Consider the following 12,459-nt stretch of genomic DNA (forward strand, 5'->3'; position numbering starts at 1 on the left):
TAAACTATCATTGATAATAAATTATGTTACAAATATTGTAACTTACAATTAATTAAATATCTATATCAAAATCGATGTAATCTAGTTTATGTATTGTTCAACTTATATAGATCTCTCTTTAAAAATAATACAAAAAATATATCATGTACTGCATTGTACTGTACTCTAGGATTTAACAAAAAGTTATAAAAAATATTATTCAAATATTGTTGATTCAATATTATCACAAATGTTTTGTTGAGTGTTTTTAAAAACTTGAGTATAAAGTTTTTGTATATTATGTAATGTATCTTAAAATCTCATCGATTACAACCTTACAATCTAATAATTTGTATCAATCGGTAAATATGTTTTATTTATTTAAATAATATTTATCGATAAAAATTGTCTGTTATTTTTCATATTGAATGAAAAGTTTTAAAAAATAAATAAAAATTTCATCCAATATATTCATATATTTAAGTTGTAAATGTTTGTATAGCTCACAAATTAATTATCAATTATATACATACAGTAGATAATTCATTTTCTCTTCAAATGGATGACCAAATATTACAAATCAATACATAATATGAAAATTATGTACCGAAAGGCAGTAATGATTTAAACAATAAAATATTTAATATAATGATAAATATCACAAATATTGAGTGTGAAGAACATTAAGTTACACATTATGACTCTGCATGTGTACTCCGTGCAGTCCATGTCCTCCATGTCCTCCATGTCCTCCATTTCCTACATTTCCTCCATGTGTGCCGTTTCCGTTAGAATTGATTGATGCAAATCTTGATGCCGTTTGAGGTTGTGTTGAACGGATAGCAACACTGACTGTACTTCCATTAGTATTGTTATGATTTCTAAATGCACTGGTATTGGCATAGAGTGGTTGGTTATGATGTCCCGACGGTGGACTAAATGTGACCAAACCATTTGGATGATGTCTAATAGCACCGTTATTGGCCAGATTATTAGCAGCTGCCGCTGCCTCTGATTCAAGACTCAATCGTGAGTACGACATAACAGTAGCCGTGTCTTTATCTGGCTGTCGGTTCACTTCAACGTTTTCCGTATTTTTAACCGGTTGTGGTTTTTTACTGTATTTAATATAAAAATTAGCATGGTTATTTATTTCAAATAAAAAATCACACAATTAACTTACGCTTTTAGACAAATAACAGATACAATAATTATAAGAATAAGAAGAGCTCCGGCACCGACTGCTATCCCAATTCCTATAGCTTTCGATGACTCAAAATTGGGATCAAACGTATGATCAACTGTTTGGGTTTCACGATTTTTCTCTATTTCATTAGCAATAGCTAATTCAAGACATCGGGGAATTGTTCCACTCCTATAATATCAATACAGGACAGGTATGTAATTTTCAATATTTATTATCTATTATGTTATCCATACCAATCTCCAGTGGCCATACATTTTCTGTGTTGGGAATCACCAATTAATTTGAATTCAGGCAAACAATGATATTCAACAATACTTCCAAATAGTGTCGTTCCGTTTACTAAATATGCCCTACCATTAGGTATTACTGGAGGGCGACCACAATCAACAACTATAAATTATAAACAATAAATATAATAACAATAAAATGCATCTTTAGATAAGATGTACTCACGTCTACAGTACGGTATATCTCCACTCCATTGACCACTTGGCTGACACATTCTGTTTTCTTCGCCAACTAATTCTAGTCCATAACTGCATGAATAATATGCTTTAGCGGCCACTGAATAGCTATTGACTTCTATAATAGTCTTGTCGTCTTTAGTTTCGGGTTTATTACACGTAACGACTGAAAAAATTATAAATATTAAAACTTTTATTAAAATTAATATTTTGTCTTTTAGTGTTAAACCATCACAAAGTGGAGGAATGCTACTCCAGGTGCCATTCTCCAGACATATCCTCCTTCCCGGTCCATTCAATTTGAAATTCTGATCGCAAACATATTCAACAGTACTTCCATAATATGTTGTATTACTATTGAGTAACCACTTTCCATGAGATATTGGGAATGGAAGACCACAATCAATATCTTAAAGTAATTTAAAAATAATTATTTATTATAAATAATGTAAAATTTTTAATATCAATATTATTTTCAACTTACAAATACAAATCGGTGGTGAACCCGACCAAAGACCATTGGACTCACAAGTTCTAAGTGACTGTCCCTGAACTATGTGTCCCTGAGAGCATCGGTATTGTACTGTCGATCCTACTTTGAATGAATCACTTGAAGATCTATCATTACCACTGTAGACAACCGATGAATTTTTAGGAATCTCTGGCGGAACGCATCGTATTTCTATTGTAATCATAAAAAAGTATAATAAAGTTTAGTGTTTTTAAAATTATATTAAAAATAATGTTTGAGTCTCGATAATAATAATTTTTTTAATTTATAAATTAATTATCTTAAATACCTTCACATTTGGGTGTAGATCCCGACCAACGGGACTCATCACTGCAGACTCTAGTCTTAGAGCCAATCAATTTATAACCACTACTGCATGAGTATGAGATTTGACTGTTGAGATAAGTGGTTGAATTGACATAACTTACTTCCCCTTTCAATATTGTCTGCACTCTACCGCACTCGATAGCTGTAAATATCAATTAATTTTAATTTATTAAATTAAGTAAAATATAGTTTTAAAAAATATCATTTATAAAAGTTTTCAGTCAAGCGTTAAGTAAAGATAACATATAATTATATGTGGTATAGGTATGCATACCATATGGCATTGCAAACAGTATATATTGTATAAAGATATACTGATATAAAGTATAAATACCGGTATTTATATTACAATGACTTACCATTGCAAACAGGAAGAGCTCCACTCCACTTTCCATCCGACTGACACTTGTGTCTGACATCTCCTCCAACCAGTTTGTGTCCCGGTTCGCACTCAAATATAACCTCAGAGTGGACTGTGAATGAATCGCTTAACAGTTTAACCCCTTGGGGCACAAAAGGCTTTCCGCAGTCAATTACTATAACAGTGTATAACAATTGATATAAAATACAATATATGGGAAAATAGTAAGAAGACATACATTTGCAGATAGGTTGGGTACCACTCCAGTTGGCGTATTCCGTACAGTTACGTAACTCATTGCCATCAATAGTATAATTTTGGTCGCATTCGTACTTAACACTACTGTTGTAATATGTAGTGCCGTTAAGTAAACGATATTTTGCGTTTCGCACTTCTATAGGTACTCCACAGTCAACAACTATAAAATATGAGAAAATCATTGAAGCGTTAGATATAATAGTAATTTGATTGCATTATATTAGTCATACATTTGCAGACGGGCTCAGAATCGGTCCATTTTCCTCCTAAGAGACACTTTCGAGTGTTATTACCAACTATTAGGTGACCCTTATGGCAGCTATATGTGGCCAAACCATTTTCAGTACGATTTGTTATATTAATGGCACCGTTTGGAATAAATGTCAATATTGGACACCAACTGTATAGACATTTTGGTTCAGTGCCACTCCAGGTGCTATTACCCAGACATACTCGAGTTTCATTTCCCACGAGTGTATAATTTTCATCACATGTATATCGAGCGGTTGCATTGAATGTGGTCCGAGAGTTATTAACAAATTCAACCCTACCGTGAGGTATATATGTTAATGATCCACAATTGACATATTGACAGGTGGGTGCATTGTTCTGCCAAAAACCATTGCTTTGACAATTACGTTGAGCAGATCCGTCCAATCGACTATCAACTGGACACTGGTATGTAATGGTTTGTCCGACGCGATAATCTTTGTCTATAATAGTTGTGTTTTCATTTTTGTCAGGACTGCCACAGTTTGATGGTCTATATTGACATATCCACGAAAGATAGTCCAAATCTATATTAATTATCAACAAAAAAAATTATGAGTAAACTATTTTTAAAAATATATAATATAAGAAACAGACCACAAGTGACATCATTCCAGAGCCATTTGCGACCGCCATCGAGAACAATGCAATTTTGTTGACCGTTATAATTATTTGGTTGATCCTCAGCCCACAAAAAGTTTGTCACTGGTTGTCCACTAACCCAATGCCACTTTGATGCACGCGATCGATGAAAACTGGGACCTTTATGTTGGTCGACATCCCGACGCGCTCCCAACCAAACTAGCTTTGACTTGAGCTTAGGTTTAATTCTTTCCAATTCATAATATAAAAAATTATGACTGACGTCGACCACTGAGTTGACCACTAGTCCTCCTCTAGCCTTACAATAAGACTCGGCGTCATTGAATGATCCGCCTCTTTGTGTCTGAAACTCATAACAAGTCTTATTGAAAGGAGTCAACTGTTGATATTCCATAGCATTCCCGCAACGATCCGATGAAAACTCTAAAATATTTATACAATTTTTTCATCACATAATTGTATGAAATATAGTACAGTATATTCTATGTCTTATTCATACCTTTAGTAGTAAAAACAAATACTTCGCAAAGTGATAGCGAACCCTCAATACCGACCATTTGAATGTATACATAACGACCAGTAATAGGAATGGCACAAAACAAATCTTTATGCATACCATCATCTATGGGTTCAAATGATTTTTTAAAAATAAAATCATTGCCAAAATAACTGATAGATGATTGTAATGGTTGCCTAAAATCATACCGAGAGTGCCGGGAAACCAGGAGCACAATCTGTTTCCCTGAACTGTCGAACTGTTACCAACTCTAATCTCGAGATCGTGTAGTGGTTGATGTCCACAACAGCCTCGGGTGACAATCCTAATGACTTTGATCTCATAAGGTTGCAATAGGTCCACCTGCCACCATGGACTCGACTCTATCTTAGTTTCGGTGCAATACTTATTTTCATGAATTGCAGTGATATCGCCATCATTTGCATTACGGGATTCTCCTCCGCGAATAGTACTCGACTGATTGCTTGGCTTACCGTAAGCCACGTTAACAGCTATTGTATTGAAATAATTGTTTTTTTTTGTTTATGCTATAATTTGCAATCAGAAAAATGTTACAATAGACTGACCACAATAAGGCAAATCTCCTGTCCATTTGCCATCATTGCCACAAACCCTGACTGCAGTACCAAACAACTCATAGCCGTCATCGCACTTGTAGGTAGTGGTAGATCCAGAAGTAAAGTTTACTTCATCTGATATAACAACCTGAGCGTATAAAGGAATAGCCGGGTGGGGACATGATTTAGCCTCTGTATTGATGACAGACAAACAAATTTTACAATTAAGTCATTGAAGCTTTTAAAATGAGACGCTTAATGAAATAAATATATGTTAAAAACTTATTATTAAACATATTTTATTGCTTTCTTTTGTTGGCAATTGAATAGATATGAAACAAATAATTAGTGTAATATAACATCACTACTAAAGGTTACTAATTGTATACTTCAAGACACTGATTACTATATGTTTCTTAATGTTTGCAAATACTGTATAATAGTTTGTTATACAATGTGAAGGACACAAAAAACATTTAATTTTTATATTTAAATCAATTTATCATTAAAAAAGAAAAAATCTTTATATGCTTAATATTTGGTCAAAAATGTAAAATTTTTATTAATCCTTGACCTAATTTGAGAGGATATTAACGCATCAAATGTTTCTTTATTAACAAAAATCCAATATAATTATGTAGTTTTAAAAATATTTTTAACAATATAAACAATAATTTAAATGATATAACACCAATTTTTATTTTCTTTCTTTAAACAATTCAATTTATTTATTTATTTATCAACAAAAAAATTGTTTAAATTTCATAATAAGGCAAATCAAATGACTGAAAAAAATTGGATGCAAAATGAATGAATGGGTCAATGATTATGTCAAATAAATAACACAATAATCATTGATTTGAATAATTATATAATAAATGAAATACACAAAAATAACTGATAAATATAATGATAGTACTAATTGAACACTATTTAGTATTAACTACAACTAATTTATTATTGATATTCATTATATCAGTGCTTTATAATAATTATTTAGCTATTTATGTCTTTCATTTTAATTATTATCAACACCACTACTATAGTATTATTTTTTAAATTGTTTAAATTTTTTTACCTTAAGCTTAATTAAAGTAATTATAAAAATGTTTAATTTGAAACAATTTACTTTGTATTTACTTCTAAATATAAATAGAGATCTTGTGAATTGACAAATGTTTTACGTGAGTTGTATCTTAAGTTTAGTTAAACAATACAACTAAATAAGTAAAGATATATTTAGTTAGTTTTTTAGATAATATTTTCCTAAAATACAGTATTTATGTGAAAAACAATGCATAGCATGTTATAAAGCAGTATCAGATTTATATTATTTGAATCTTAATTTTATAAGTTAGTAAACTATGTATAAAGATTTTTTATATGGCCTTCATTTATAACCTCATCTTTAAAACAAAGTAGTGATAAATTTAAATATCATATCATTTGATACAATTAAAATCATAATATAATTTAGTCAATGATTGCGTGTCAGACAACCAACTTATGACACGTAACTATGATATGACTAATTAATTAAAATTCAATTTATTATATTATAAAATTCACACAAATTGTATTGTTTGCAAAAAAATTAAATATTTTATTATATTTATACAAATAGTTTGAAAATAGGATACGATATTAGATTAATTTAAATAAAATTATTTTAATTAATATAAATTATAATCAAACCGTTAATACAGGTATTTTTAAAAATATGATATACAGTACAGTATGAACACAAAAAAACTTCTTTTGTGATTTAATTGTTAAAATATGCATTAAAAACATAACTTATTTATTTCATATTAAACCTTGAATTACGTCCAATATATTAAAAAATAATAATAATAATGTTAGTTAAATTACTGTATTTTAAAGGTAAACAAAAAAATTATTTATAATTGATCTTATCGATAATTATTTTACCTAATTTTGGGATTAAATCGTGAAAATGTGGGTTTTTTTAAAAACATTTTTTTTATTCACATTAAATTAAATTAATAATGTCACTAAATATAGCTAATAAATAAATAAATTAAACACTATAGTAAAAATATAAATTTAATAAAAATCTAAACATCATTTGTTAAAAACTTTTTCATACAATATATCACAACAAGTGCTATAAATTATATTAAATAATACAAGATTTTAATATATAAAACATAAATATTCAACAGATGCTCATCTGTTCAATCTTTATGGTCTGAATTTAATAACAAATTATCTCTAAATTCGTGCCATTCGTGACCCAAGAGATGATTATTTGATGCGAAGGTTTAACTAATTCAATACATCTTATATTTATTCAATAATTATCATGTATTTGTTGTTATGTTCTGTTATTTTTATTTATCTTTTAAAAACTTGACTTTAAAACAATGAAATTAATGGAAAATAATATAATTTATTTAGCAATCACTTTATTATAACAACCTATTGAGTTAAAGCAAATAAAAATCTTATAAATGTAATAATAACCAAATATTATGAAAAATATAAATATCAATATTACAGATGTAACTGAATGTAACATAAGATTACATTATATTTTTTATAAGTACTCTAACTATTTATATTTATATCTCTTCCGTGTCTGCATTACATTACAGTAAATAATTATTTTATTGTCACTTATTGTATGTATATTTATGCTGACTATTATACTATTAAAAGTTAAATATTATTTATTGAAGTGGTTGATATAGTAAACTATTGGATTCAATCAATTAATAATGTAATCATTTTGAATTAATAATCAAATAATAATTTATTTTAAAGATTTTTTTTACATTTTTTACATTACATTTAAAGATATTAACTTTAGCTAATCAATCAACAAAAATTTGTTGAACAAAGTTTAATATGACATACAATTATGTAAAAGTTTTTTATAATGAGATTTAAATAATAATTTAAAATATTTGTTTTATATGCTAACCTTTTAAATAGTTACCTACAGCTAGTATTTGCATATTTAATAATAATTCATATAACAAATAATTTTAAAGGTTTAAAAACTATATTCTCTTAAATTATTTATAATATATTGTTAATTTAATTAATAAATATAATTTTTTATATATAATTGTTCTAAAGTTAAAACTTATGATAAAATCTGAATCTATAATATTTATAGTATAATTGTAATATAATTTTTTTCCAACTTTAAATGACTCATATAAAATTTCGACACAAATACCTGTATATTATAAACATAAATTGTTATCAATAAAATAAAAATTATTAACAGACACTTAACAGTTACTAATTGCTAATTAATTTGAAGCTATTTTGTTATATTTTTTAATTGACGTTATAATTTAATTGACTATAATTTGATTTTACTTAAAATAAACAAACGATAAAAATTGTTTCAAAAATCTAAATAATGATTTAAGACTTAAAAAATAAAAGTAATTTGTATTTTAAAAATCTACGTTTTTATTTAATAAATAAAAAAGTAATGTAAAATATTAAATATTATTAATATTTTTTATTTAATTTTATATAAGAATAAAATAAATTTCTTTATTATTTTTATTAATTATAATTTTTTTTTATTTATATACTATATTAAAATTAAGTAATCTTGTAAACAATTAATTAGTAATTTTAAAAAGTTTACATATTATAAGCAAATATTGAGATCAATTATATGAGATTTAATGACAGTATTTATTATTATCTAATGATAATCAACTAGTGTTAGATAAATAAAACTTTTTCCAAAAAATCTCGACAAAATTTCTAGAAAGTTTCTTAGTCAATTTTCTATTATAATTTATAGCTGGTACTTATAATGGAAATTTTCTATAAATTTACTATTTGCTATTAAGTTATTATAGCTTTAGATAAAATAAAAATAAAACTCAAATTTAGGCTATACTGTATATTGTACTTACAAATAATTAGCTTTTATGACACATTATGCCTATTATATCTTATAAAACCTCAATAGGTAATGACATACAATCAAAATAATAATAGTTAATAATAGTCAATTATAATGTCACAAATCATATAAAGTATATAAATTATAATACAGTACAAACACATTATGGCTAAATCAACACATTTTTTGGCTTATATTTGAAATTTTTAATAAATTATGTTAAATAAAACATTATATAAAACAAAATATTTGCAAATATTAACGAAAATAGGTTTAAATTGTCTTATTATTGAGAATTATATATACAGTAATCAGTATATTCTGAATATTGATTATCTATTCAATTATGATTTGTGACATAATATTCAAGATAATTAACATTTGCTATAAAATATTATATTTAACTGAATATTTTAACACTAGATTTGCAAACTTTTATCATAATTATCATTAATTCCTTGATTTTATTATATTAATCTCAAAATGAATTATTATATTACAAAATGACAATTTATAATGACTTGATTATAAGTGTTCAGTAAAAATAATAACTTAGGAAATAGTATTTAAAATGGTTATTAAAATATAAAATAAACTCAAGAGTAAAGCTTTTTAAGTTAATGCGCTTTTAATATAATTTTAATTAAAATCATATTTAAAGTTAAATATTATCTTAGCAATTTTTGCCAATATTATTATTTTCATTATTACCAATCAAAATTAATCTAATTAAAGCTCTATTATAAACTATATAATTTATATAGCTAATGTTAAGATCTATTGTAATTGTATACTTAGGTAGTCATCAAAATTTTGATCAACAAGTGTACCATATATTAATAATGGTTCAATTTTGTCTTATTTAACAACTTTTAAAAAATAAAAATTTATCAAAATTATTTTATTAATTGCATAATAATTAGTTTCAAAAACAGACAATATTTGAAATTAGATTATTTGCTCAATTGTTAAATTGACAACTAATGTGAATAATAGTGTTAAGAAAGTATAAATACATTTTACTGTTAAGGAAAAGACCATATAATTTGAAAATAAATTCATTGACATAAATATATATATATATATATACCATATATGTATATTATATGTATATAATTAAATGATTTAACTGTCTAACTATCTACTGTGTTCTTTATTATAACAATTCATTTAAATAATAAATAATTTAATATTGATTTTACAGTATATATAAATAGATATTACAAAATGTGTAAAAACCATATACAGTAAGTACAGTAAATGAGCTAATATATAGTATGAAATATTATACAAATAAACTTCAATACTTTAACAATTAATAAAAGGTTTATTTTTTATTATTAAATTTACAATTAGATGTATTAATCAATTTTTGTAATTACTTATAATCTATTACAGTATTATTAAAAGTCAAAGATATAATTTAATATTTTGCTTAAAAAATGTATGGATTAATTGAAGCGGTAATATAAAAGGACATATAAATTGTGTCACTAAATGAAAGCCCACCCAATCTAACCCAACCTAACCCAACCCCATCCCTTGTACCGTATGGTTGGGTCAATATTCGTGGTCTACTAGTAGTGCGAATTTCCTTTAGGGCTAAAAAATTATTATTATTTCATATAATCTATTGAAGTGATTATTAAATGAGAATACAACCCCTAATTTTACTTATAAAAATATGTTACGTTAAAAAATTTAATTATTTTTAAAATTTCAAACAAAATTATTTTTTTAATACACTTATAAACTTATTGACAAATTTTTATAGTTGATAATACTGTACTTAATATTAAATATAATTAATATAAAAATAAAATATTTTTTACAATTATGTAGAAAAAAGTTTAATTATCAATAGTTTATCTGTGCATGATCAAATATTAATCAACATAAAATAAGATATGTAAAAATTTATCACATCATCTATATATTTATAATTTATAAAATAAAATAACAATCGATTTATAACATTATATTAGAGATAAATGTTTGAGTCGGCTATGATTTTATGCCTCAAATGCAATGCAATTATGATTTATTATTTGATGCATAAACTTAAACTTGAATTACAATCAAACTATAAAATACTTCAAATATAGTAAGTTATATAAAAATTGTTATTAGGGTTAAATCAGATTCCCTCCTTCGCTTAATTTTCCAAAAGTTCCTTATGTTCCCTACTCTATGGGTATTCCCAGGGAATCTATTTCCTAGTGCTATCATCTTTTAAACTCTAAAGTTTAGAGTCTAAACAACACATTTTATTATAATGTTTGAAAAACAAATTATATTAAACTGTATTTTAAGTTATATTGATAAATAGTATAACTAAATTTATTGAATTGAAATTTGTTTTTAAATATTTAAATATTTTTTTGTAAATATTTAAGTTTTGGTACTATTTATTGTAATAATATAAAATATATTTTCCTTTTCTAACGATCAAAAGGAGGAAAATAAATTATTTTCCATATTTTCCGGGAAAATTAAGAGGAATTTTATAGTGAACTTCCGTATACGTTCCGGAACTTCAGTTTCATATACGTTCTGTTGAATAATTAATAGATATATTTGTAATAATATATAAACTTATATAAAAATGTCCTAGCTACATATCACTTAAAATAAGTTATAAAAATTTTAATTTAATAAAATACATTGTTTTATATTGAGAGTAGCATTAGTAGTGTATTGGTGTTCATAATTATAAGTCTATTACTACACTATTACTACAAGACTAGTATTACTCTATTTTTCTTTAATAAAATTAAAATAACTTTTTTATTTTAAGATAAGTAGCTAGGACATTTTTATAAAAGTTGTACATATCATTATATATACAAATAAATCACTTACTTTTAATTATCTAGAATATAGGCACTGACAGGAAAAGGTTACTTTTAAAATTAATAGAAAAAGTAGTTTATTAAACATTATAAAAAATGATCAGGTACATACAAAATATTATTAATTAATCTTTACTTTATTATCTAATTGAATGCATTAATTATTTTGTGTAAATTTGCTAATTATAATGACATAAAAAGTAAGTTATAATAAGCTTTTGCTTTGAGTGCTTAATCTGGAAAACGTAATGCAATTAACGCCTAATTTATAAATAGTTTTTTAATAAATGTCAAAATCAATCAACACTTACCTCCCGATTGAAATGATATCAATGACACTAAACATAAAATTATAAAATTATTATAAAATAAATAAATATTATTCGTTGGTATCGTTGAAACCATTTTTGTCACAAACAAACAATTATCACATGAAATAAACGTTATTTCCCTTTCATTATAATTTATTTCAATTATTAAATGATTAACAAATCAAATAAATCCATATATTATAAGACAATTGATATCAATTGACATCAAATGGCAAACATTTATCCACAGATAGACTATTGTGTGATTGAGTCAAGTATTTCAATGCATATAATAATAGACATTCAATTCAACACTTAGTTAAAACTTTAAACACGTAAGC

At 25.4% G+C, this 12,459-nt stretch overlaps 1 protein-coding gene across 1 annotated transcript; it reads right to left on the bottom strand.

Annotated features, from left to right (window-relative positions):
• Nucleotides 1–246: 246 nt before the first annotated feature.
• LOC128952907 (CUB and sushi domain-containing protein 1-like) lies at nucleotides 247–12,403 on the bottom strand. The gene is made up of 15 exons (XM_054298368.1): nucleotides 12,119–12,403; nucleotides 5,064–5,246; nucleotides 4,686–4,988; nucleotides 4,480–4,602; nucleotides 3,975–4,403; nucleotides 3,338–3,904; nucleotides 3,088–3,267; nucleotides 2,848–3,024; nucleotides 2,451–2,630; nucleotides 2,135–2,332; nucleotides 1,880–2,059; nucleotides 1,640–1,816; nucleotides 1,420–1,576; nucleotides 1,163–1,354; nucleotides 247–1,097 (listed from the first exon to the last, which is right to left on the bottom strand). Exons 1-15 carry the CDS (start codon nucleotides 12,210–12,212, stop codon nucleotides 668–670), a joined length of 3,570 nt encoding a protein of 1,189 aa, XP_054154343.1. The 5' UTR covers nucleotides 12,213–12,403; the 3' UTR covers nucleotides 247–667.
• Between the last annotated feature and the right edge of the window lie 56 nt (nucleotides 12,404–12,459).

This window comes from Oppia nitens, unplaced genomic scaffold, assembly GCF_028296485.1.
Source record: "Oppia nitens isolate AA-2021 unplaced genomic scaffold, nextdenovo-longstitch-racon4-pilon3 scaffold1_pilon_pilon_pilon, whole genome shotgun sequence".
In the NCBI taxonomy this organism is placed as follows: domain Eukaryota; kingdom Metazoa; phylum Arthropoda; class Arachnida; order Sarcoptiformes; family Oppiidae; genus Oppia; species Oppia nitens.